Here is a 27,925-nt window from a genome sequence, read left to right as displayed (position 1 = left end):
TTTTTATTTCTGCCTACCTTCATGCTTGGTTGTGAAGCAGGCCAAAGTTTCTCAAACATTAATCTTAGGAATCTTACTAAAATGTAGATTGTAATTCAGTAGTTGTGGGGCAGAGCCTGGGATCCTGAATGTCTAACAAGCTCGCAGGTGATGCTGATGCTACTTGTCTGTGGAACACATTTTGAGAGGAAAAAACTAGGCCATAAACTTGATTGTTACTTCTTTTTCATTAAAATGTAATAGGTTTTGAAAAACTTAAAATTTGGAGAAGACTTAGAATTTTTTAAAATCACAGACAGTTATACCCTTTTGGTGTATTTCCTTTTAGTTTTTGTATTAGTGTGTGTTTATTTTTGGTGAAATATTTCAAACATAGTTGTATCTTGCTACCTCTGCCCAGTCCTATTCCCCTTCCTCTGTTCTTAGATAAAATCACTATCACAAAGTCAGGGCCCATAAATGATTTCATATTTCTACTACATATTGTGTGTATCCTTAAATAAAACATAGTATTTTAGATATTCATAAACTTTGTAAGTGGTATCATGCTGTTCGTATCATTCCATTAGGTTGGTGCAAAAGTAACTGCAGTTTTTGCTTTTTTTTTTTCTCTTCAATGTTATGTTTTTTTTAAATTTGTCTATGTTAAAAGAGGCAGTTAGAAAGTTAGTATTTCATTGAATAGCCACAATAGATCCTTCTCCTGTAAATGAAGATTTAGATAGTATCTTACAAATGATACTACAATGAACATTCTTGAAAATGTTTGTACACTATAGGAGTATCTTGAGGTTAGTCTTTTCTACTTTAGTTTTTATTTTTCCACTGTTGTAATCATGCATTGTTTATAATTTGAATCTGCTTTTTTTATATAACAGGTTTACCTGTGTCATTTCCTATTCTTTGTAAACATTATTGTTAATGTTTATTTTTTATTGCCATATACCATAAGTTACTTAACCATTCTCCCATTATTAGATATTTATATTGTAACTTTCACACTATTATGAACATTTTTGTATACAAAGACTTTTCGTATTTGAGATTATTTTATTAAGTTAGATTCTCAGGAAGGAATTTACTTAGACAAAAGGTAACATTTTTAAAGTTCATGTTGCCAGATTTCTTCGTAAATATTGTGCCATCCCACTAACAAAACAACTTCCACTCAGGGGAATTGTATTATTTCTGCCTTCCATTTCAGGCCATTGCAAACCAACCCTGGGCTCAGAAACTTATGTTTAACAGTCCAGGTTTTGTAGAATATGTGGTGGACCGGTCTGTGGAGCATGACAAAGCTTCAAAGGATGCCAAATATGAACTAGTGAAAGCACTTGCTAATTCCAAGACAATTGCAGAAATCTTTGGGAACCCAAATTATTTGAGGCTCAGAACTTACCTGAGTGAAGGTCCATACTATGTGAAACCTGTTTCCGCAACAGCAGTAGAAGGAGCTGAATGATTTCTTCTAGAGCTCATGTAGAGGACCACGTTTTGACCAAAACTTCTCCTAAGGCATTTGACTCCATCTATATTTCACAAAAGAGACTTCCTTTCCCCAAGAATTATCATGAAATGTCTGATGTTACTTTGTCACCAACACTGTCATGTGTCTACATTGAAATGCAAAGTGGAACTAGGAGTTTGGAATGCATTAAGAGCAGGCAAGCTTGGTCATAATAGATCCAGTGTTTTTCGGATTCCTTTCACTGCCTTAATCTTTGCAACAAGATGGAAGTATTTTCTTCCCTCAAAATTTTCATGGACATGCAATCTTATCTAAAAGCCTGCTTCAGGGCCGGGCGCAGTGGCTAACACCTATAATTCCAGCACTTTGGGAGGCCAAGATGGGCAAATCACTTGAGTCTAGGAGTTCAAGACCAGCCTGGCCAATATGGCAAAACCCCGTCTCTACTAAAAATATAAAAATTAGCCAGGCATGGTGGTGCACACCTATAATCTCAGCTACTCAGGAGGCTGAGGCACGAGAATCGCTTGAGCCTGGGAAGCAGATTGCAGTGAGCTGAGATCTTGCCACTGCACACCAGCCTGGGCAACACAGCAAGACTCTGTCTCAAAAATAAATAAATAAAATAAAAACCTGCCACCAAATTATTTCTGGGTTCTCTTCACTATCTTTTTTTTTTTCTTTTTGATCCTTTTTCCGTTTCTGATTCCACTTTCAAAGTCGTGGATATAGTCTTTGAAAAATGAGTAGTATGGAATATTAAAATTATGTTCCTTATACTCAGAATACTTTTTATGAGCTCTCTTGTGTTTTTGTTACTATTATTCCTTTGAAAAAAAGACTTAAAACATCTAAAAAATGTTTATAGTGTTCATGTAATTTTTTTTGCTGTTTACCAATGAACTTTGCCTGTTGTGGTTTTGGGAGAGGAAAAGTGATAACATGCTAATCAGAAGGATTCCTAAACTGTCATTTCATTTATTGGTAGGTCATGATTGTTGAGGGTTTTGCTTTGGATTTTTCATACCTATAAAGTCAATCTTGAGTTCATCAGAGAAAAGGAAACTTACTCCTAATAAACAGAACAGAAGGTACATATGCATAAATCAGGATACCATGTCATTAATTTACAAAGGATAATCTTTCTTTTCATTGACAACACCTACACCCACCTGTTTTCCGGTGTTCTTCTCTCTAAACAGCAAAGCCAAAGCACTCTGCACACCAAATCACCTGTTCAGAGGTTTATGCATGAGCATATTTTAGGCCATGGTGAAGTTGATAAACCACCCCTGCTTTGTAACAAAATTATTTTAAAGTAACTGGAATTACCTAGTCCCCAGATTGATCATCTCCCCTGGCAACGTGACTCTGTTTTTTGTGTTTCCATGCTGACCAGTCCCCTACTGTTAATATCACTACTAATTAGGCTATAGCCAGGTCTTTCCTGGCCTGAGAAATATTCTCTTAAAATGACCTTTGTTTTAATCTCATTCATGATGTTGATTTTTTTTCAATGTGGTACAATATATACAATAAAATTTGTCATAACTATTTTAAGTGTACAGTTCAGTATATTAAATATGTTCATAATGTTGCACAACCATCACCACCATCCATCATCAGAATTATTTTCATCTTATACAATTGAAACTGTATTCATTAAACAATAACTGTCTATTCCCTCTTTTCCCCAGCCTCTGGCAACCACCATTCTGCTTCATGACATTGATTTTATTCACTTAACATCAGAATTTGGGGGGATGCCCTCTCTCCTATGTTTGGTCTACACATTCTGATTTTTTTTTAGATTGAATAAAATTTGTAAATCATTATTTTCATTTCATAAGTAAACACCTGTTGACTGCCTATTATGTTCTTGGCATTGGGGAAAGTGCTAGACATTGGCCTAAGTGCCAAGTGCATCTCATTTAATTTTTACATCCCTGTTTCACAGATGAGGAAACCAAGACTTGCAGTAGCTTATCTGAAAATCACACAAGAAGAAAGTGTCTTATAGTGGAAGAAAATAGGTCAGTAGAAAATTAGAGAGTATAAGAAGTACAATAATAGAGGGAAACAGAAAACACGTCCGCAGACTTTAGGAAATGTTTTCCAGGGAAGGAAACACCTGCATCTTGAAGAACTAGTAGGAGGCAATCGAGTGAAGAATACAGTGGAGTAGCAAAGCAAGATAGCAGGTACACATCAAAACAAGAGAACATGTTTGAGAAACTACAAGTAATTCAATATGACCAATGCCTAGGATTTAAAGGGAAATTTTTGCAAAATTCTTTATCATTATTACTAATAATAGCTACCATTTCTTAGCATTGATTTTATGTTAGGCACTTGGCATGCGTTTTCTTACTTTATCATAATAGCCATAAAAGTTAAGTATCATTTCACAGACAAAGGCACTAAACTGGGAAATTAAGTACTTTCAAGTATTCTGTTTTGTTGGCCATAAACCATCTGAGCAGGCCTGAGATACAGCCACCTGGGCACCATAGTGAAAGTTATGGATAAGCCTGTGCTAGGCATTAGAGCAAACCTAGATAACAGACATCTGGGCTGCATAGCAACGGTCATGTGTAATCCTGAGTTATGAACCTGTCACAATTTGATTAACTGTCTTTGTTCTGCTTCTGTATCCTTGCTTTCACACCACTATAAGCCTGCTTCAAGCTAGCCCACCCTCTTTTTGAAGTGTGTATAAAAGTCAAGTGCTGTCTTTGTTCTAGGCCTAGTTTTTGGATGTTAAGTCTGCTGGGTCTGAGTGCACTCAATAAAGATCCTCCTGTATATACCCCAAGGTCTCTCTGGTCCTCCTGATTCCCGCAACACTAGAGAGGCTGAGGCAAGAAAATCACTTGCACCTGAGCCAAGATCATGCCACTGCACTCCAACCTGGGCGAAAGAACAAGACTCTGTCTCAAAAATAAAAAAAAAGAGAATCTTAAGAGACAACTACGAACAATTATACAACAACAACATGGATAACTTAGAAGAAATGGATACATTCCTGGACACATACAACTTATCAATCCTAAATCATGAGGAAATGGAAAATCTGAACCGACCAGCACAGAGTAAAGAGATTGAATCAGCAATAAAAAATCTCCCACCAACAAAAAGCCCAGGATCTGATGGCTTCACTGCTGAAGCCATCTACCAAACATTTAAAGAAGAATTAATACCAATCCTTCTCAAACTCTCCCCTCAAAACAGAAGAGGGAATACTTTCTGTAGGGAAAAGAAAGAGAGATCAGACTGTCAGTGTGTCTATGTAGAAAGGGAAGGCATAAGAGACTCCATTTTGAAAAAGACCTGTACTTTAAACAATTGCTTTGCTGAGATGTTGTTAATTTGTAGTTTTGTCCCAGCTACTTTGACCCAGCCACTTTGACCCAGCCAAGAGTTCACAAAAACATGTGTTGTATAAAATCAAAGTTTAAAAGATCTAAGGCTGTGCAAGACGTGCCTTCTTAACAAAATGTTTACAGGCAGTATACTTGATAAAGGTCATCACCATTCTCTAGTCTCAATGAACCAGGAGCACAATGCACCGTAGAAAACCACGAAGACCTCTCCCCTTGAAAGCGAAGTATTGTCCAAAGTTTCTCCCCATGTGAGAGTCTGAAATATGGCCTCATAAGATAAGAAAGACCTGACTGTCCCCCAGCCCGACACCCGTAAAAAGTCTGTGCTGAAGTAGATTAGTAAAAGAAGAAAGCCTCTTGCAGTTAAGATAGAAGAAGGCCACTGTCTCCTGCCTGCCCCTAAGAACTAAATGTCTCAGTATAAAACCCGATTGTACATTTGTTCAATTCTAAGATAAGAGAAAAACCACCCTATAGTAAGAGGCGAGACATGTTTGCAGTAATGCTGCCTTGTTATTCTTTACTCTGCTAAGATGTTTAAGTAGAAAGAAACATAAATCTAGCCCACGTGCACGTCTAAGCATAGTATCTTCCCTTGAACCTAATTATAACAAATTCTTTTGCTCATGTTTTTTGCTGACCTCCTTATTATCACCCTGCTCTCCTTCTACATTCGTTTTTGCTAAAATAATGAAAATAATAATCAATAAAAACTGAAATAACTCAAAGGCCAGTGCCAGTGCAAGTCCTTAGTGTGCTAAGTACAGTCCCCTAGACCCACTGTTGTTTCTCTATACTTTGTGTCTTATTTCTTTTCTCAGTCCCTCGTCCCACCCGACTAGAAATACCCACAGGTGTAGAAAGGCAAGCCACCCCTTCACTTTCAAACTCATTTTGTCAGGTCAGCATTACTCTGATAGCAAAGCCAGACAAAGAGACTACATGAAAAGAAAATTACAAGCCACAAATAAACAAGATCCCAGCCAATATCCCTGATAAACATAGGTACAAAAATCCTCAATAAAATACTAGCAAACTAAATTCAACAGCACATGAAAGGGATTATTCGTCATAATCAAGTGGGATTTATCCCAGGGATGCAAGGATAGCTCAACATACACAAATATATAAAGATGATACACTACATTAACAGAATGAAGGGGGAAAATTATATGAGCATCTCAGTAGATGCAAAAAACGCATATGGTAAAATTCAACATTTTTTCCTGATAAAAACTTCTCAAAAATAAAGTAATAAAAGAATGTACCTCAACACAATAAAGGCCACACATGACAAACACATAGCTAACATCATTCTCAATAGAAAAAAAAAAGTTAAAAGCCTCTCCTCTAAAATCAGGAACAAGACAAGGATGCCCACTCTCACCACTTCTGTTCAGTATAGTATTGGAAGTCCTAGCCAGAGCAAATAGACAAGAAAACGAAATAAAATTGGCTGGGTTCAGTGGCTAATGCCTGTAATCCCAGCACTTTGGGAGGCTGAGGCGGGTGGATCACCTGAGGTCAGGAGTTCGAGACTAGCCTGGCCAACATGGTGAAACCTCGTCTCTACTAAAAATACAAAAATCAGCCGGGAGTGGTGGTGGGTGCCTGTAATCCCAAGTACTCGGAAGGCTGAGGCAGGGGAATCCCTTGAACCCAGGAGGTGGATGTTGCAGTGAGCCGAGATCACACCACTGCACTCCAGCCTGGGTGACAGAGTGACTCCATCTCAAAAAAAAAAAGAAAAAAGAGAAAATTATCCAAATAGGCCAGGTGTGGTAGTTCACACCTGTAATCCCAACAATTTGGGAGGCCAACGCAGGAGGATCACTTGAGGCCAGGAGTTTGAGACCAGCCTGGGCAACATGGCAAGATCCCATCTCTTTAAAAAAAACAAAAATTATCTGGGCCAGGTGGTGCACGCCTGTATTCTCAGCTAATCAGGAGGCTGAGGCAAGAGGATCTATTGAACTTGGGAGGTCAAGGATGCAGTGAGCTGTGTTCATGCCATTGCACTCCAGCCTGGGCAACAGAGCGAGATTTGTTTATATATATATTATATATATATATAAAATATAAAAATTACATATTTCCAAATAGGAAAGGAAGAAGTGAAACTGTCACTGTTTACTGACAATATGACCTTATAAGAAAAAACCCTAAAGACTCCATCAAAAACTGTTAGAACTGCACTGGGCATGGTGGCTGATGCCTGTAATCCTAGCATTTTGAGAGGCCGAGGTTGGCGGATCACCTGAGGTCAGGAGTTTGAGACTAGCCTGATCAATATGGTGAAACCCTGTCTCTACTAAAAATACAAAAATTAGCCGGGCGTGGTGGTGGGCGCCTGTAGTCCCAGCTACTCAGGAGGCTGAGACAGGGGAATTGCTTGAACCTGGGAGGCGGAGGTTGCAGTGAGCCAAGATCGTGCCACTGCACTCCAGCCTGGGCAACAGAGTGAGACTCCATCTCAAAAACAAACAAACAAACAAAAACTGTTAGAACTGACAACCAAATTCAGTAAAGTTGCAGGGAAAAAAATCAACGTATGAAAATCAGTAGCATTTTCATATACTAACAATGTACTATCTGAAAAAGAAATGAAGAAAACTATCCTTTTAATAATAGCATCAAAAAAACCCCAAAATACTTAGGAGTAAATTTAAATAAGGAGGTAAAAAAATCTGTGTAATAAAAACTATAAAACGTTGATGAAAGAAATTGAAGATGACACAAATTAGAGAAAAGATATGCCACATTCATGGATTGGAAGGACTAATGTTAAAATGTCCCTGCTACCTGAAGCCATATACAGATTCAATTCAAACCCTAGTAAAACTCCAATGATATTTTTTCCCAGAAATAGAAAAACAATACTAAGGTTCACATGAAAATATAAAAGTCTTTGAACAGCCAAAACAATCTTGAGCAAAAATAACAAAGCCGAAGGCATCATATTACTGGATTTGAACATCTGTTAACAAAGCCACAGTAATCTAAACAGCATGTACACTATAAAAATAGACACATAGACCAATGGAAGACAATAGCCCAGAAATAAATTCATTCATTGATAGTCAATTGATTATTGATAAAGATGCCAAGAATGCTGAATGGGGAAAAGATAGTCTTTACAATGAATGGTGCTGGGAAAACTGGATGTCTACCTGCAGAATAATAAAAGTATACCCTCATCTCACATTATATACAAAAATCAACTCACAATGGATTAAAGACTTAAATGTAAGACCTTAAATGTAAGACCTGTACAACTACTAGAAGAAAACATAGGTGGGGGAAGCTCCATGACATTGGTCTGGGCAAAGATTTTCTTGGCTATGACCCCTTAAGTATAGGCAACAAAAGCTAAAATAGACAAATGAGATGATATCAAACTATAAAGCTTGTGCATATCAAAAGCAGCAATAGTGAAGAGATAACCTATGGAATGGGAGAAAATATTTGCAAGCCATATATCTGTTCTGGGGTTAATATCCAAACAGATAAGGGACTCAAACAACACAATAGCATGAAAGCAAATCACTTGATTTATTTATTTTATTTTATTTTATTTTTTGAGATGGAGTCTCAGACTGTTGCCCAGGCTGGAGTGCAGTGGCATGATCTCAGCTTACTGCAACCTCCACCTCCTGGATTCAAGCAATTTTCCTGTGTCAGCCTCCCGAGTAGCTGGGATTACAGGCACATACCACCAGGTCCAGCTAATTTTTTGTATGTTTAGTAGAGGCGGGGTTTCACCCTGTTGGCCAGGCTGGTCTTGAATTCCTATCTCAGGTGATCCACCTGCCTTGGCCTCCCGAAGTGCTGGGATTACAGCCATGAGCCACCGTGCCCTGCCCAAATAACCTGACTTAGAAATGACCAAAGGCCCTAAATAGACATTTCTCAAAAGAAGAAGTACAAATGGCCAACAGGTATACGAAAAAAAAATGCTCAATACCACTAATCATCAGGGAAATGCAAAGTAAAACCACAATGACCCATTATGGTAAACCAATAATACAGCCATTATGGAGGTTCCTCACAAAATTAAAAATAGAACTGCCATACAATCTAGCAATTCCACTATGGGATATATATCCAAAAGGTATTAAATCAGTATGTCAGAGAGATATCTGCCTGCCCCACATTCAATGCAGCATTATTCACAAGATTAGTGGCATCTATCTAAGTGTCCACCAGTGCATAAAGAAAATGTGGTATATATCCACAATAAAATGCTATTCAGCCTTATAAATGAAAGAAATCCTGTCATTTCCAACAACATGGATGAACCTGGAGTGCATTATGTTACGTGAAATAAACCAGGCATGAGCTCACTTATATGTGGAGCGTAAAAAAACTCAAATTCATAGAAACAGAGAGTAAATGGGGGTTACCAGAGGCTGGAGGTTGGGAAAACTTGGCAGATATGGCCAAGAGATCCAACATTTTTGTTAGACATGAGGAGTAAGTTCAAGAGATCTATCATACATCATGGTCATGACAACGGCAATATATGAATATTTGATAATTGCTAGTAGAGTAGATTTTTAGTGTTCTCACTACAAAAAAAGTATGTCAGGTGATGCATATGTTAAATAGCTTGATTTAGCCATTCTACAACATATACATACATCAAAACGTTGTACAACATAAATATACATAATTTTTACTAGTCAGCTTATAAAAAAAACTTAGTTATAATGAATGGTGTATTGGCCAGGTGCGGTTCCTCACATCTATAATCCCAACACTTTGGGAGGCTGAGGTGGGAGGATCACTTGAGCCCAGGAGTTCGAGACCGGCCTGGGCAACATGATGAAACCCCCATCTCCACAAAAAATACAAAAATTAGGCCAGGCGTGGTGGCTCACACCTGTAATCCCAGCACTTTGGGAGGCCCAGGCGGGTAGATCACTTGAGACCAGGAGTTCGAGACCAGCCTGGCCAACACGGTGAAACCCCACCTCTATTAAAAATACGAAAAATTAGCCAGGTGTAGTGGCGGGCATCTGTAATCCCAGCTACTTGGGAGGCCGAGAAGGGAGAATTGCTTGAACCTGGGAGGCAGAGGTTGCAGTGAGCTGAGATGGTGCCACTGCACACCAGCCTGGGTGACAGAGCAAGACTCTGTCTCCAAAAAAAAAAAAAAAAATTAGCCAGGTATGGTGGCGCATAACTATAGTTTCAGCTACTCAAAAGGCTGAGGTGGGAGGATCCCTTGAGCCCAGGCGGCGGAGGTTGCAGTGAGTCGAGATTGCGCCACTGCACTCCAGCCTGGGTGAGAGCCAGACCCTGTCTCAAAACAAACAAACAAACAAAAAACCCAAAAACTAAACGAACAATGAAACATAATGTTCTCTCTTCTGAAAGAAATATTTTATTTTGAAAAGACTCATGCTATACCAACTTAAATTTCTTAAAATGTGATCTCAGTAATTGAGTACACCAGAGCACAGAAAACATTTTGTACCTTTGCAAGTAAAATTAAAGATTCAGAGAACCTACATAAAACACGAGGAAGAAGGGATGCTTTCCATAACAAGGTAGAAGGTAACTTTAAAATAATAGACTCCTAAGGAAAATTAAAGAAATCCTAATCAGCAAAATACATGAGATTGTTTTTTATGGTCCCCATGTGAAAACGTTTAAAGCTGTCAAGGTACGTCAAAAGTTTGCAGGAAATGAGCCCATAGTATGTCTCAAATGGTGTACATTCTTTTCCGTCATTAATTTCCTTCCATGCTAGGGGCATTTCAGGATCTGCAATTTCTGAGGATGTAAAAATGAACTTATAGCAACATCTGTTGTATCTAATGTGCCTTTTCCCAGAAAACCTTGAGCTGTGGATGGGTATAAGGCCAATGGACTTAGCACAAATTCCTACAAACGCATCAGCTGGCACCATCATGGATACTTCTTTGAAAACCACATACATCATCCGAGCCACATCTTGGGACATTATAAAGGCCTCACCACTGCAGTAATCTGGGTAGTATTTTTCTGGGTACTCACTAAGAGGGACAAAGTCTCTGTTCTGAGGATCTCTATTGGGTGTAACCTGATGAATAACCCGTCCTACATAGATATCTTCTAGGTGTTCTTTCAGATTGAGAAGATAGTCTACCAGGCTTGGTAAATTGACAAACATCTCTTCATCCACCTTGAGAATGAACAGGGCATTAGGGCAGAAAGCCACAGCCCACTGTATCATTGCAATGATCTTCAGGGTTTGGTTCTCAGAACTGTCCAAGAAGATTCCTTCAATTATATCATTATTCTTACGGGACTCTTCGTTGATCTCTTTCTGGGTAGTTACTGAAACAGGCATTCCCAAAGCAAACAGTGTGAGAATGGGATGCCCTTGGACACTGGTCACATTGCCCCAAGTTTTCCTAATGAGGTCCCGTCTTGTTCCATTTCCTGGGCTACTGAAGATAAGAGACAGCAAAAAAATGTTCTTCCCTTTACATATTGCCGACTGGCTCAGGACATAATATTTGGAGAGATTACTTCTTAGGGGTTCGATGTTCAATTTTCTTGCCTTATTCTTAATTTCAAGAACTTTCATATCTATATAAGGCAAAGAATGCAGAAAGTATTCCTCCACAAAGTCAGCCCCAAAAAGCAAGGCGTGAAATAGGATGACATTAAATAGAATGAAACACCACTGGTGAGTCCGAAGTCTGCAGAAAGTCACCTAAAAAAGAAAAGGACACGTGTTCATTCAGGCTTCATCTCTATTCCTGTTTTTGCCCTCACTGAGCCCTATACGGACCTCTCACAGCATTTAGCAGTACACTCTATTTTAAGTGTTTATTGTGATATATTATTATTATCTATTTCTTCCACTAGATTGTGGTCTCCTGGACAGCAGGCATCGTGTCTCTGTCTTCTCCAGTGCTGCTGATTCCAGTATTTGGCACAAAGTGAACACTGTGTAAAGTGTTAGTTGGTTGTTTTCTTGCTTGTTTGGATAAAAGCTTACTTACTATGTACAAGGCACTGTCTTGGACATTGGGATTACCAAGAAGAATTGGACACAGACACATGGACATAACTTAACAAGTGGTATCACAGTGATAAAAACCTGTAGGAAAATACATGATGTTCTTTCTTGAATGGGAGCACCTGGATCCATTTCTTCTCTAATTACAAAAGTCAGGGGCTATTTTTCCATGAAGTGGCTGCTTTTGTTAGCCATGACACCCTGGCTACTATCAAATATTTACATTCTTCTAGTATGACTTTCCAATTTAGTCTAATACTGAATCAGAGTTTGTTTTGACAATGTCTCCTAATCTATCTGACATTTCCGTCAATATGGACAGATTACTGCTATCTGCATAGCACCTCTTCAGAGATGTAAGACAGACCTAGGCCAAGCGTACTCTACCTCATCAACACAGATGGAAACTTTCTGTCTGAAAGGGCATGTGCAGAATTGTAGTATAACAGAGCCAGGGAACATTAAATGAATTAAATCCCTTTTCATTGGATCTTCGATCAATAAAGCCTCCCATAATAATTGTTACCTCCTATTATGCACTTGCTTTTGTGCCAGGCATTGTGATAAGCACTTTTACGTGTCTTAACTCATTTAGCCCTGGTAATATCCCTTTCAGATAGGTTATTTTCATAATTAAGCTGAGCATCTGAGTAGCTTAATAGCTTAGCAATTTGCCCAAGGTCACACAGTGGGTAAGAGGTTGGGATAGGGCATGATTTGAACTCAAATCTTTCAGATTCCAAAGCTCAGTCTTTTTTTTTTTTTTTTTGACACGGAGTCTCACTCTGTCGCTCAGGCTGGAATGCAGTGGTGTGATCTTGGCTCACTGCAACCTCCGCCTCCTGGGTTCAAGGGATTCTCATGCCTCAGCCTCCTGAGTAGCTGGGATTTCAGGCGTCTGCCACCACGCCCGGCTAATTTTGGTATTTTTGGTAGAGATGGGGTTTTGCAATGTTGGCCAGGCTGGTTTCAAACTCCTGATCTCAGGTGATCCGCCCACCTCGGCCTCCCAAAGTGCTGGGATTACAGGTGACAGCCACCGTGCCCAACCCCAAAGCTCACTCTTAACCATTGGAGAATCACAATTCCTATCTTTACTTATCTCTTTCTCTTTCTTTTTCTTTTCCTTTCTTTCTTTCTTTCTTTCTTTCTTTCTTTCTTTCTTTTTCTTTCTCTCTCCCTCTCTCTTTCTTTCCCTCCCTCCCTCCCTTCTTCCTTGCTCTCTCTTTCTTTCTCTTTATTTTTGAGACAGAGTCTCACTCTGCAGCCCAGGCTGGACTGCAGTGGCATGATCTTGGCTCACTGCAACCTCCGTCTCCCAGGTTCAAGCGATTCTCCTGCCTCAGCCTCCCAGGTAGCTGGGATTACAGGCATGCACCACCACTCCCAGCCAATTTTTGTATTTTTAGTAGAGACGGGGTTTCACCATATTGGTTAGGCTGGTCTTGAACTCCTGACCTCAGGTGATCCGCCTGCCTCGGCCTCCCAAAGTGCTGAGATGACAGGCGTGAGCCACCGTGCCTGGCCCCCGTGTCCTTTAAACAGTCAAAAAACACAACAAAACAAAAAAAACCCAGCAATTATAATCTGAACTCCTTTCCATTTTCTCATTTACACATAGAAAAAAATTTCACTTCCTCAAAGCCTATTTTACTAGATATCAAATGCTTTAAAGATTGTAAGACACTTACTTGCATGTTGCCTGTGAGCAATTTCAGGGTCTTAGAAATTATTGAGTCCAGATGCCAGTTATGCCCAAACACATCTCAGGATGACTCCAGTCTAACAGCAATTGCAGTAAAGTACTTTGTGCCTCAACCTTTGAGGATAAGGTTTCTTGCCAATCAACCTGAGCTTTTATCCTAAATACCTGCTGACTGCATAGGAGAGTGGGTGCTGATCATGTTACAGCTAGAGTGAATCCAGAACAAAGAATAGACAAAGCAAACCTCTTCAAATGCTTCCAACCCTGTGTACTTCATGAAACTGACCCCATCTTTATGCTGAGTTCCTGGTAAAGTGTGTGTGGAAGTTCAAAGAACAGTTACCCAGATCACTTCTACATAGCATCACTGCGCAAGTAGATATATCCTATACTTTTTTTTTGGAGCGCATCTCAAGAAATCAAACAGCTGGAGTAATGCCTGCTCCCTGGTACATACACATGCAAAAACTGTACTAGACATAGAGGAGTATTTTTCATCCCTAGTGGGTGCATTATTTTCTCCCAAAGAAACATCATATGGTGAGGTCTGGTGTATGGCTCATTGGGAAGGATTCAGAATCCCTAGTATGGGCTATGCAAGCACTTTACTAAATCAATTTTAAGTCATCTAAACTACCTCCCCCAGGCAAATTTAGCTCAAAATGGAAGACAACATACAGTCCATTTTAGCTGGAATTGAAGAAACTAAACATTTGATGTTTTCTCCTTTCCTGGAGTATGTATGTGTAGGAATTATCCCAAACATCGTTTCTACCAGCAAGTTTATTTCAAGAAAAGAAACAACATTCAGCATATTTTCATGTTCCTGTCACACAAGCAATTATACTGAGCATTCTTTTTTCATGCCAGGCTATATTTCGTCCTTTCCTTCAACATCCAACATGTTGATCTTCCTATCTGCCATTTACAACAGCTTTTGTAATTATTTGGCTAGGAATAACTTCTTATATTTAAAGTTGGCTGTGTTTTCTCAGCAACCATCACGCAATCTTGAAAATCTTTACAAAGTGGGAAAAATCTAACCTAAAAATTTCAAATGAAAGGGAATTTTTACATATTCTGAATTTAACAATTCAATAGGTCTTGTATTTAATTAAATATTACTTCCATTTTGCAATTTAAAAATTTTTTTATAGTCATGAATTTTGCTCCTGGATCCCCTCTGGGCTTAAATTTGCACAATTTGGTTTCTTTGTTATGAGAGGTCCAAACAATATTATCTCTCGGGCAGCTCCATCTGGACTTTTCAATTTGATTCATCAAACTGTACTGGGGTTGAGAATGTTTGCTCCAAAGAGATATGGGTGCTTGATTTTCTTGATTACCCTGGTACTGCCTTCCTTTTCATAGACAGTATCCAATCTGTATATGTATGTCTTCCTAAATGTCTTATAATGCTGTCGTCAGTCACGTTCTGACTTAGAAGTCTAGAGTGACATCCTGTTGCTTAGCAAATCAAATCTGCTCTCTTGAGACCTTACTTTTAGGACACCGTAGTTGACTTCCACCCCACATAATCAATTTTTATTTCCCATGTTTCAAGTACCCTAGATGAAGTCAGGATGCTTGGAACCTTGGCCATGCTCTACCGTCTACTGGATATGTCTCTCTTATTGTCTATGTTATATTATCGGACTGTTCTATCAAGCATGGTAGCCATTAGCCGCATGTGGCTATTAAAATTAAAATTAAATAAAATTAAGAATTTAGTTCATTTACATCAGGTACTTTTCAAATGTTCAGTAGCCACAAGAGACTAGTGATTGCCTTATTGGACAGCACCAACAGAACAACTCCATCACTGGCAAAAGGTTTATTGGACAGTGCTGGTATAAGATGTATGTGAATGTGCGTGTATGCGTATATGGTTTAGGAACCCTTACAGAGAAACAAGGATAACTTGTGCGCTGGGCATTGTGGTTCACCCCTGTAATCCCAGCACTTTTTGGGAGGCCCAGGCAGGTGGATCACTTGAGCCTAGGAGTTCAAGACCTTCCTGGGCAACATAGCGAAACCCTGCCTCTACAAAAATACACACACACACACACGCACACACACACACACACACACAAACTAGCTGGGCATGGTGACACACGCCTGTGGTCCCTTCTACTCAGGAGGCTGAGGTGGGAGGATCGCTTGAGCGTGCATTAGTTGAGGCTGCAGTGAGCCAAGATCATGTCACTGTACTCCAGCCTGAGCAACAGAGTGATACGTTGCCTCAAAAAAAAAAAAAAAAAAAAAAAAAAAAAAAAAAGGTTTAACTTGTGCTCTGAAGTCAGTTTGGGTTGAAATCCTATGACAACCATTTACTATGACCTTAGGAAAGATGCCTAAACCTGTTTTGATTTGTTTCCCCATCTCTAAAAATGGGCCTAATAATAGTTACTAGCTTGTGGGGTTGTTTTGGGAACTGAGTGAGATGGTACCCAAAAAGTGTTGAGAAAGAGTGCGTGGGATTTTTTTAGCTCAGTTTTAGCCCTTGACACTAAAAGGTTTGTATGCTTCATTTCCTTCAATCCTCAGAGCCTTCGGATGGGGAGCTCACTATAATTGCTATGCAGACGAAGCAAAGTCTGAGAGGTTAAGTAACCAGGCCACAGCCATAGTGTCAATGTTGTGATTCATTCAAATCTACATCACTTGACTGTCTTTTTTCATTCAACAACCTGCTTACCGTGCTTTTTCTCCTTTGCACAAGCCTTACTTAGTTTATCTGTCTTCCTCCTCCTAATAGATGTAAGGCCCAGGCGGTCAGGGGTTTTTGCGTTTTTTGTTCACTAACCCTATCCCCTAGAACAGTGTTCGGGATAAAGAGGTGCCCAATGGGTTGTATGAATTTGGACACGTCTCTTAACTTCTCTAAGCCACAGCTCCCTTTCCTCTGTAAAATGAGGATACTAAGAAAAACTACTGCAGAGCTGGTGCAAGATCGGATTGGAGGAGGGACATAAGCGCGCTATGCAAACCTAGATGTACGGTACGAAAGGAAGCTCTGTTCTAGGTTGCACCCAGCCTAAGCACCGTGAGGGCCACGCAGCACGCGTTCAGCTTCCCAGGATGCTCTCCTCTCCACCCCTACTCCCGGCCTCGTCTCCCACCAGCCACCTCCGGGCGGGGACCGGAAGTGCAGTCGCTTCCGCCGGGCGCCGCGGAGCCGAGGGACGCGCGGAGATGACGCAGGCAGCACCGGAAGCCGCTCCCCTGTGAGGCTGCGGACCGGGAGCAGCGGCCGCAGGTCCAGGTCTGTATGCGAGGCGGGGCCGGTTGGGGAGGGGACTTTTAGGCGTCCGCGGCTCTGCTGACCTGCCGCGCCTTGGCTGTTTTTCTTTCACTGCAGGCGCCATGGCTGCGGAGCGGACCCGGCCGCTGCAAGGCTCTGGTGGCCCGAGCGTGCCTAGTAGCTGTGAACCCGGCGCGAGGTCCCGGGCCCCGGGGCGCTCGCTCAGGTCAGTGCCGCGCGGAACACGATTCCGAGAGCAAGGGACCTGGGAGCAACCAATGAGTTGATGGGATCTGTATTTTAGAGACGGGAAAACAGGGTTTCGGAGTTACTGCCTCCATTTCCTTAGCTGCGGAATGAGTTAACAGTGATGTCCCAGGGCTACCAAACGTTTGAAAGATGATGAAGTGTGATGAGGTGGTTTATGAAGTACAAAGCGCTATACTGCGCCATAATTGTGGGTATGCCATGAAAACAGGTGTGTATGTGGGGTGCTGCTTGAAGTAAAGCAAAGATAGCAATATTAATGCTAAGTAATAATGGTAACTGACATTTACTGTAGGCTTACAGCGTGCCGGGTACTGTGCTAAACGCTTTACGTGCACTATCTTGTTTAACCCTCGTAAAAACCCTTGTAGGTAATGCTCTTCGTGGCTGTATTTTACAAGTGAGGAAACAGGGCGTGAGACAGGTGAAGTGATTTGCCCAAGGTCACCCAGCAACAAGTGGAGTTGCAGAACACATATTTTATAAACATTATTTGTATTCTTTCAAAGCTTTAAAAAATTCACCTTAAAACTAAAGGCTGTTTTTTGATAGTGTATTATACTTACATGGTTTTCAGTTTTAAAAGGTATACGATAAAAAGGGACCCCTCATTCCTATTCTGCAGCTCTCCAGTTCTCTCTGGAGGCAACCAGGGTTATCAGTTTCTTGAATATTCAGAATACATTTTATGCATATATAAGTTTATAGGTGTGTATACGTTGTCAATGCCTGTGTGCTCTTTGATAAGAAAAGAGGGGGAAATGAAGCCTCCTTCCCTCTACCACTAACAATTGTGTTGCTTTCACCCTTAACTAGGCCAGATACTGATAGAGGAGGAGGGGAAAACACATTTACACTGTTTTCTGGAAGGTCCTGTCTCTAATACCTCAGAGTATAGGTTTTGGGAGAGTGGATACTGGGCAAAATATTGAGCCTGCTACTTCCTGTGCCATTCTGGGAAAGCCACTCCACTTCTTGAGCCGTAAATTTCCTCATTATGTTAGCTAAGGGCGGCATTACTGATACCTTCCGTGAGGTTATGAAGATGAAATGAGATAATGTTTACCAGTGGTACTTTTTCTTTAAAACCAATATAAATATGTGAGTTGCCTAGGTAACACAGGGAGTTAATGGCAGAACCTGAGACCAAACCCAGGCTCTCATTTTCCAATTTAGGAGTCTTTTTGTTACATGACCCACTTTGTGATTATTAATACTGAAGGCAAGAGGGCAAGTTGAATTTGTTAACTCTGAGACAGGGACGTAGGGTAAGGGGGCCAAACAGCAGGAAATGTGGATAGAATAAGGCACCTACTGGGAAACTAGAGCCTCCAATAAACAGGTGCTCTTCTTTATAAAATTAAACCCCTAATAAGTTTGAGCCCTTGAGTTTTTCTTCCAGGTGAGAAGAGAAACTTAGTGATAAGATGATAGGGTCAAAAGAGATGTTAGTGGTCATGTCCATTCCAGCCTTAGTGTCACAGAAATCTTTCCTGCCAGGTATTCATAGTAGTAAAACTAACAAAAAGTACCATTTGAGTTTTTACCCGCTAGACTGTACACTGTGCTAAGCATGTCCCTGCTATATTTCTGAGTTTCACCCTTCAAGTTGGATGATGGCTTCCATTTTACAGATGATAAAACTGAAGCTTAAAAGTTAGTTGGACATGCCCATAATAACACAGGAAGTGGCTGAATCAGTAAAACGTTTGACCTACCTCCAAAGTATTTTCATTTATCACATTCTGCCTCTGTGTCCAACTGTCCTTGACTGTTCGTGGTAATGGGAAACTCACTACTCTGGAGGGAGCTATTCCATTGTTGGAAAGCGCTGAGATTTAAAAGCTCCTCAGGTTGAATTGAAATCCCATTTCCTGAGGTTTGTGCAACTAGTGTATAATATTTCTAGAGGCTGCCTAAAAAAGTCCAGTTTAGACCTGTTACCTTAGAAAGCCCCCTCCAAAGTTAGTTGATCCCTTTAGGAAAGTAAAAATTGGTGTTTTTTAAATAGTGCATTCTGCAGTTAGTGAGACTTTTTTAGGGAAAAAAAAAATGCCTTTTTCAGAATAATCAGAGGTGAACTGCTCAATCCTACAAGGGATTGAGTGGTTTAAAAGGCAATCTAAGAGTTGGGAAGATTTTTTTTATTAGGAGTTAGGAGAATATATAAATCTCAGACATGGCTGAACTTTTTAGAGGTGCTCTCTGAAAAAGCTTCTTCCATAATCTTTAGCGGTGTCATGGGCACATTAATTTGGCATTTTTTTTTTAATTTAAGTTCTAGGGTACATGTGCACAACGTGCAGGTTTGTTACATAGGTATACATGTGAATTTGGCATGTTATAGTATGTCTCTTAGATATTTATGAATGATGGGAACCTGATAATATTTTAATGAGTATTCTAAATTTGCCTTGTAGCCATTTGAATAACAATTTAACAATTCAGCTCACTTAAATACAAGCATTTCTACAATAGATGTGTGTCAGCATGTGTGTGTATGTGTGTATATATGTATGTGTAGATGTGATGGAGGAAGCTTCCCATACCACACTTTTCACTGTTAAAAATGTTTCCGGAGCAGGTGTGTGGTTTGTTGTTGTTGTTGTTGTTGTTTTTCTTTTTGAGACAGAGTCTTGCTCTGTCGCCCCGGCTGGAGTGCAGTGGCGTGATCTCGGCTCACTGCAAGCTCCACCTCCTGGGTTCACGCCATTCTCCTGCCTCAGCCTCCCGAGTAGCTGGGACTACAGGCGCCTGCCACCACACCCGGCTAATTTTTTGTATTTTTAGTAGAGACGGGGTTTCACTGTGTTAACCAGGATGATCTCGATCTTTGGACCTCGTGATCCGCCCGCCTCGGCCTCCCAAAGTGCTGAGATTACAGGCATGAGCCACCGCGCCCAGCCTGGTATGTGTTTTTAATTGACCAGTATTAATTAACTAGCTATTATGACAATATGCAGATGCCCACAGAAGATAATTGCTTTGTCTTGTTGCAAATTATTATTTTTTAAAAGTAGAGATTTTGAAGAAATGTTATATAGATAAGAGGGTTGTTAGGATTTAGAGGAAGGAGGGGGCTTGTTATTGTGTGATAAGTCGATAAAACTTTTAGCCATCTGATTATTTTTTTCAGCTAAGTAAATTTTTAATACAGATGAATAAATCCTCTCTAGCCCAAACTTTGGCTTCAAAAGTATTATCTTGAAGTCTAGTCACAGTTCCAGAAATCAAAACTGTTAGCAGATGTTGTGATTGCAAGGTTTGGTTGCTTCTACTAATAAATCAGACTGCTTATTCCTCTAAGAATGTTATTGCCAAATTTGATATTGGACACTTAACGATTTTACTCACCTTACATTAACAAAGTTGGAAGATGAGATCTTGCCTTTTGTGTAGACCTGATCTAGGTGATATGTCTGGAAAGAAATTAACTTTCCTTTTTCACATTAATTTGGACATATGTTTTTAAAATTAATATGACAGTCTTGTGAGGAACTGAGTATTCAGAAGGAAAGTTTTTATTAAATCATGGAAATATTTAAATATATGGAAATAAAGAGAATAATAAATCCCTATGTACACATCACCCAGCATTAACATCTATTAACACATAGTTTTGAGAAAGATAGTTTTTACTGGTTATGTTTTTTGTAATCTTTCATTAGTCTAATCCTCATTAAGAGTGAATTAACACCTGTTGACACTAATACAGGATACTTTAAAAAAATTGTTACAGTTAGCTCAGGAGGAATTTGTCATTCTCCTAAAGTAGAAAATGGTCTAATGGGTAGACACACTACCTCCAGATCTTACCACTTGGTCGTGGTTCTCCTGGTTGTCTCTTATTTTAGAGAGAGAGCTTGGTACCCTGATCTTGAGAGCACTGGCATCCAGTCTGTTCTGTGGCTATTTAATAGCCCTGTGAATATAGGCAAATCACATACCTTCTCTAACCTGTGGTTTCCTCATTTGCAAAGTGAAGATGATAGTGTCTATTTTCTGGTGTTTTATAAACATCAGGATTATTAATTTGCTTTATCTGTGCAGGCCTCCAGGACCCTCATGGCTCTCGGGGGCACGTGGTTAAGAGTTGTCACTAGCTCATATGAGGCTTATAAAAACAGACTAAAGCCACATAAGTTCTTTTGTAATTCATGTTCTAAACAGGCAGTGCCATAAAGAAGTTGGAAGAACCAGAATTCCTGAGGCAGATAACTTACGACACCTGCTTACTTTTCTTCCCTAAACCTTTTCATCTGAACATCTGTTGCAAAACCAAGTAGTCAGTTCTATGATTTTGGTGACAGGTTGTGCGTGCCATGATAATCAGTATCTCAAGTTACTGCTCAGGAGACTTGTTTCTGATTGTCACATCTGGTGCTTGCTTTTGTGATTTTAGTACCCAAATAGAATGTATTAAGGAATTCATTAAGGAAATTGTTTTATAATGATTTTGATGGGGGAGGGGTGTATTATAAAATATACTGTTTTATAATGAATTGTTGGTAAATCTATTACTATGAAGATGCATGTAGCATGTGCTAGACTTCAAAAGGAATAAGTCACACACACCAATCTGTTTCACTGACTTATGTTTTGGATTCATGATTTGTTAAAGTATGTTTTCTCAAATATGTTTTCTTTTGTGTGCATGGAAAGTGTTCAGATAAATATGGTGTATTAACTGTAAAGTTGTAATGTAACTATGCATAAAGTTGTAATGGCAGATTTTTTACACTAATTTTTAATACTTCATTTGTTAGCAGTCTTGCTTGAACAGTCTTTTTGAGCAGAACTAATACAATATTTTGATGTGCCACAGGTAAATTTTTCCATAACCTTATGGAGAGAAAGGACTTTGAGACATGGCTTGATAACATTTCTGTTACATTTCTTTCTCTGACGGACTTGCAGAAAAATGAAACTCTGGATCACCTGATTAGTCTGAGTGGGGCAGTCCAGCTCAGGCATCTCTCCAATAACCTAGAGACTCTCCTCAAGCGGGACTTCCTCAAACTCCTTCCCCTGGAGCTCAGTTTTTATTTGTTAAAATGGCTCGATCCTCAGACTTTACTCACATGCTGCCTCGTCTCTAAACAATGGAATAAGGTGATAAGTGCCTGTACAGAGGTGTGGCAGACTGCATGTAAAAATTTGGGCTGGCAGATAGATGATTCTGTTCAGGACGCTTTGCACTGGAAGAAGGTTTATTTGAAGGCTATTTTGAGAATGAAGCAACTGGAGGACCATGAAGCCTTTGAAACCTCATCATTAATTGGACACAGTGCCAGAGTGTATGCACTTTACTACAAAGATGGACTTCTCTGTACAGGTAAGAGATGTTGAAACTGTTTTTTGGGTTTTGTTTTGTATTTCATAGGGTGTAATCTTGAACCAGGCTTCAGCTTTGAGAATGACAAATGTTGACTATATGAGATATGTACAGTGTCGTTTTTTTCTCTATTCCTGAGTGGATTTTCCCCCCTTATCCTCTTCCTTCTCTCTAGAGAACACAATCATTTTTATAAAATTTTATGAGAAAAACGCTTCAGACTGTTTTTTAAACATTATGTGAATTACAAAGCTATAGATTACTTTTTCTTTGTGTTTCCTCCATGCATAGTTCTCTATGTTGCTAAATTCTGTTTCTTTTTCTGTTGGCACTGATATTTGAGGAAAAAACTGGAAAAATTGGTATCTAATCCTAGCAAGTAGTTAGATCATTATGGCCAAATTACTTAACCTCTCTGTATCTTTAAAATATGGGAAAGGAGGTCGGGCGCGGTGGCTCATGCCTGTAATTCGAGCACTTTGGGAAGCCGAGGCGGGTGGATTGTCTGAGCTCAGGAGTTCGAGACCAGACTGGTCAACATGGTGAAATCTCATCTCTACTAAAATATGAAAAAGTAGTCGGGCGTGGTGGCATGCGCCTATAATCCCAGCTACTCGGGAGTCTGAAGCAGGAGAATCACTTGAACCCGGGAGGCGGAGGTTCCAGTGAGCTGAGATCGTGCCACTGCACTGCAGCCTGGGTGACATAGTGAGACTCCATCTCAAAATAAATATATATGTATATATGAAAGGAGATATTTCTTCCTTGCTCTGAAATCCTGTGATTCTAAGTAGAAGAAGTAGAAGTTGGAGTTTGGGCCTGGGAACAGAGAGAGCTGGATATTTTTAAACTAGGCAATTAAGTAATTTTATGAAACAATATAATCATTACAAATCTAAAATTATATATTATTTTCCATTTATAATGGGCGTGTGTTTCTGTATATGATTATAACTAATGCCCATGTGTTAGATAATACATTTTGACAGGCAATGTAAATAATTCTTAGGCAGCATTTAGAATAGCTCCAGGCAGTTCTTGCTAATAATCCCAATGCCTGTTTCCTTACATTGTATATAATATATAGAAATACTTGGTGTTCTTTTTTATCCAAGATAACTTCCAATAAACATTTGTATATTACAGTATAAACTGTTCCTTTGTGTAAATATATCAGTAGTCATTTAGCCATTTCCATATTAATGCATGTATTAGTCCATTCTCAGACTGCTAAAAAAAACTGGCTAAGACAGGGTAATTTATGAGGAAAAGAGGTTTAATTGACTCATAGTTACACATGGCTGGGGAGGCCTCAGGAAACTTACAATCATGTCAGAAGGCAATATGATCATGGCGGAAGGTGAAGGGGAAGCAAGCACCTTGTTCACAAGGCAGCAGGAGAGAGAGAGTGTGAGTGAAGCGGGAAGAGGCCCTTATAAAACCATCAGATCTGGAGAGAACTCACTATCATGAGAACAGCATGGGGGGCCACCCCCATGATCCAGTCACCTCCCACCAAGTCTGTCCCTCAATACCTGGGGATTACAGTTCAGGATGAGGTTTGGGTAAGGACACAAAGCTTAACCGTATCAATGCATATTCAGATTGTTTCTGTTTTTATTAGTGTCTTTATATTACCTCTTTTTCCCTTGAATTCATTTGGGACAGAAGCCTAAAAGTAGAATCACCAGATACAGAAGTATGAATGATTTTATAGCTCTGTTTTTTTTTTTTTTTTTTTTTTTTTTTTTTTTTTTGAGATGGAGTCTCACTCTGTTGCCCAGGTTGGAGTGCAGTCGTGCAGTCTTGGCTCACTGCAACCTCTGCCTCCAGGGTTCGAGTCTCCTGCCTCAGCCTCCCGAGTAGCTGGGATTACAGGTGTGCACCATCACACCCGGCTAATTTTTTTTTGTATTTTTAGTAGAGGCGGAGTTTCACCTTGTTGCCCAGGCTGGTCTCAAACTCCTGACCTCAGGTGATCCACCCTCCAAAGTGCTGGGATTACAGGTGTGAGCCACCGTGCCCGGCCCAATTTTATAGCGCTTCTTAGTGCCCTTTCCAGATAGATTGAATTGATGCCATACCAATATCGTCTTAAGTAACTTGCTTCTCCCTCAAGAGTCTCACCAGGCTCAATTTAAATATTTTTAATGTTGAGATGTATCATTTCTCAAGACTGTTTTACAATGCATTTCTTTATTCATTAAGGGTATATATTATGTGGTGGTATTTTCTCTGAAATGCTAGACACTCTGCTGGTTTTGGAAAATAAACATTTGATTTAAAGCATTTCGTGGTTTGGTTTGTCATCCTGAGGTTATTTCACACTTTATTTTCCTTGTGATTACTAGAACAGCATCACCAGTTCTTCTACGCTTTTGTGTACTTTCTCTGTTGTGGTGATGGCTTTTCCACGTCTCTTTTGCCTCATGATTTTAAAAGATTAAGATGCAGTTGACCAAATGAGGGGGCTCATGCCTGTAGTCCCAAGGCAGGCAGATTATGTGAGCCCAGGAGTTTGAGACCAGCCTGGGCAACATAGCAAAATCCCATCTCTACAAAAAATACAAAAAGTGGCTGGGTGTGCTGGCTCACACCTGTGGTCCCAACTACTTGGGAGACTGAGGTGAGAGGATTGCTTGAGCCCAGGAGGTCGAGGTTGCAGTGAGCTAAGATTGTGCCACTGCACTCCAGCCTGGGCAACAGAGCAAAACCCTGTCTCAAAAAAAAAAAAAAAAAAGAAGAAGATTAAGATGCAGTATCACCTTGGAGCTTGGAGCTCCTACTGGCAGTTGACCATTTTTTCACAACCACCTCTAGCATTTTTTTTTTTTTTCTTTTTAAACAGGAGCTCCTCCGTCACCTGGGCTAGAGTGCAGTGGCGCAGTCTCGGCTCACTGCAACCTCCTCCTCCTGGGTTCAAGCGATTCTCTCGCCTCAGCTTCTTGAGTAGCTGGCATTACAGGCACGCGCCACCACAGCCCGGCTAATTTTTGTATTTTTAGTAGAGAATGGGTTTCACCATGTCGGTCAGGCTGGTCTCAAACTCCTGATCTCAGATGATCTGCCTGCCACAGCCTCCCAGAGTGCTGAGATTACAGGTGTGAGGCACTGTACCCAGCCCCTTTTTTTTTTTTTTTGAAACAACCTCTCCCTGGGTAGCTCCACCCTGGAGTGCAATGGTGTGATCTTGGCTTTCTGCAACCTCCACCTCCTGGGCTCAGGTGATCCTCCCACGTAGGCCTCCTGAGTTTAGCTGGGACTACAAGCGAGCAACACTATGCCTGGCTCCTTTTTGTATTTTTTGTAGAGACAGGATTTCACCATGTTGCCCAGGCTGGTCTCAAACTCCTGGGCTCAAGCACTTCGTCCGTCTCAGCTTCCCAAAATGCTAGGATTACTGGTGTGAGCCACCATGCCTAGGTCCTCTTGCTTTAAAAAGCTTTTTCTTCTCTCATCAAACCTTATTTTTGAAATGTAGTAAAAACTGCAGTTACTTGGAGTGGAAGTAAATGGGAAGTATTCACTGAATTCTCTAACTACCTGGAAAGTTAATATCTACAATTCTGCATTTTAAGATTATTCTCTCAGTGGGTCTGTATGTTAATGTGATTTTTATTCTGATTAAATTCATCAGGTTTGCATATTTAAAATTATGCTGTGCGGTGGTTAAAAATGATCCAAAGTATTAGTTTAATTTTTCTAACAGCAGCATCCCTGGAACTGTGAGAGAAGTATTTGTTACAGAATTATACATGTGTTTGTGTCATCTTGTTACTTAAGAGATTGAATTTTCACTGGTGGAATTGGGAAACCCTGAATTTGGCAATAAACTTACAGTGACTCTCACATTAGTGCCTTGAGTAAGCAATAGACAGTTTTATTGAAGAGATTAATGGCTAATGGCATTGAGGTAGTTATCCTTCTCTTTCACAATTTGTTTCTGAAATGGTAAGAAAGGAATCTATTATGCTTTGTGCTGTTCAGTAGATATTTACTTATGGGATGCCTGCTGTTTGAAAAACAATGTGAGGGCATACATGGATGAATTAGAGCAGTTCTTTTCTTGTGGAACATACACACTGGGACCAGGAAGATGACCTGACTGAGGTAAAAGTCTCTGTGTGAACTATAGCAAATCAAGAACATTTGCCTTTCTAAAGAGTGCAGCTGCTGCTCCATTGTAATAAATTATTGCCATGTGGGTGGGATTCAGGGTCAGAGTTGTTAGATCTGACTTCAAGAGAAGCCTGAAATCTAGAGTTCTGTGCAATAGTCTGATTTTTTAAAAAGTATTATTAAGATTTTTAAGATACTGAATGGGGAGGGATTTTTTTCTTTCGTGCAGTGTAAGAGTCCACATTTCTTTAGTCCTCTTTCACCTCTATGCTGCATCACTGGTGACCTCTTTGAAAACATGTTGGGTTAGCCAGTGCAGCAAATGGGAGTCCAGAGGGGAGGCTGACATAAAGCCAGAAAGGAGCAGAGAACAGTGATTCCTAAGGGATTCTCAGGAGTAGACTTGCATCACTATAAAATGAAACTCGACTCAACCTGATTATTATTTTTTTTTTTTTTAGGGTGTAAAACTGAATGGCACAATGTTTTCCTATAACAACTAGTTTAAATAATTAGTTTGGATAACCTTTTTTTTTTGCAAATTGTGCGAAAACATACATAACATAAAATTTACCATTTTAAAGCATACAGTTGAGCGCCATTAAGTACATTACACTGTTGTGCAGTCATCACCACTATCCATTTCCAGAACTTTACATCTTCCCAAACTAAAACGGTATCAGTTAAACGCTATACAGTGTTAACTATATAAACAGTATATAATATACTATATAGTTAAACTGTATCCAATTTTTTTGTTTGTTTTTGGGGGGGTTTTCTTTTCAGATGAGGTCTCACTCTGTAGCCCAGGTTGGAGTGGTTGGAGTACAGTGACACGATCTTGGCTCACTGTAACTTCTACCTCCTGGACTCTAGCGATTCTCCCACTTTGGCCTCCCAACTAGCTGGGACTACGTGTGTGCGCCACCACGCCCAGCTAATTTTTGTATTTTTTATAGAGATGGGGTCTCACCATGTTTCCCAGGATGATCTCGAACTCCTGGGCTCAAGCACTCTTCCTGCCTCAGCTTCCCGAAGTGTTGGGATTACAGGCATGAGCCACTATGCCCAGCCTAAACTCTGTCAGTTAAACATTGCCCATGCCCCTTCCCCCACAGCCTGTGGCAAAACAACCATTCTGCTTGCTTGCTTGCTTGCTTTTTTTTTTTTTTTTTTTTTTTTTTGAGATAGTCTCGATCTGGTGCCCAGGCTGGAATGCAGTGGCTCAATTTTGGCTCACTGCAACCTCACCTCCCAGGTTCAAGCGATTATCCTGCCTCAGCCTCCTGAGTAGCTGGGATTACAGGCGTGCACCACTGTGTCCGGCTAATTTTTGTATTTTTAGTACAGACGGGGTTTCAACGTGTTCACCAGGCTGGTCTCCAACTC

General features: G+C 40.1%; 3 protein-coding genes across 6 annotated transcripts in view; 2 read left to right on the top strand and 1 right to left on the bottom strand.

The window, feature by feature from the left end:
- The window catches only part of PSMD5 (proteasome 26S subunit, non-ATPase 5), a 31,299-nt gene extending 26,367 nt beyond the window's left edge, over positions 1–4,932 (top strand). The window contains exon 10 of one of the 2 annotated variants that reach the window (XM_030817719.1): positions 4,285–4,932. In XM_030817719.1, the coding sequence (XP_030673579.1) occupies positions 4,285–4,413 (129 nt within the window). In that variant the 3' untranslated portion in view covers positions 4,414–4,932. The other variant, XM_003264065.4, reaches the window with a different exon arrangement.
- A 3,251-nt stretch (positions 4,933–8,183) lies between these two features.
- On the bottom strand, positions 8,184–16,694 carry LOC101176203 (putative UDP-GlcNAc:betaGal beta-1,3-N-acetylglucosaminyltransferase LOC100288842). The gene is made up of 2 exons (XM_030817715.1): positions 16,270–16,694; positions 8,184–11,557 (listed from the first exon to the last, which is right to left on the bottom strand). Exon 2 carries the CDS (start codon positions 11,426–11,428, stop codon positions 10,454–10,456), a length of 975 nt encoding a protein of 324 aa, XP_030673575.1. The 5' UTR covers positions 11,429–11,557; positions 16,270–16,694; the 3' UTR covers positions 8,184–10,453.
- A 65-nt stretch (positions 16,695–16,759) lies between these two features.
- The window catches only part of FBXW2 (F-box and WD repeat domain containing 2), a 36,682-nt gene continuing 25,516 nt past the window's right edge, over positions 16,760–27,925 (top strand). The window contains exons 1-3 of one of the 3 annotated variants that reach the window (XM_030817714.1): positions 16,760–16,836; positions 16,933–17,041; positions 22,000–22,417. In XM_030817714.1, the coding sequence (XP_030673574.1) occupies positions 22,315–22,417 (103 nt within the window). In that variant the 5' untranslated portion in view covers positions 16,760–16,836; positions 16,933–17,041; positions 22,000–22,314. Of the gene's footprint in view, positions 16,837–16,932; positions 17,042–21,717; positions 22,418–27,925 lie in introns of those variants that run through there. The other 2 variants (XM_003264063.3, XM_030817713.1) reach the window with 2 other exon arrangements.

The sequence above is a fragment of the Nomascus leucogenys genome, chromosome 8 (assembly GCF_006542625.1).
Source record: "Nomascus leucogenys isolate Asia chromosome 8, Asia_NLE_v1, whole genome shotgun sequence".
Classification (NCBI taxonomy): domain Eukaryota; kingdom Metazoa; phylum Chordata; class Mammalia; order Primates; family Hylobatidae; genus Nomascus; species Nomascus leucogenys.
This window is presented reverse-complemented; position numbering and strand designations above follow the sequence as displayed.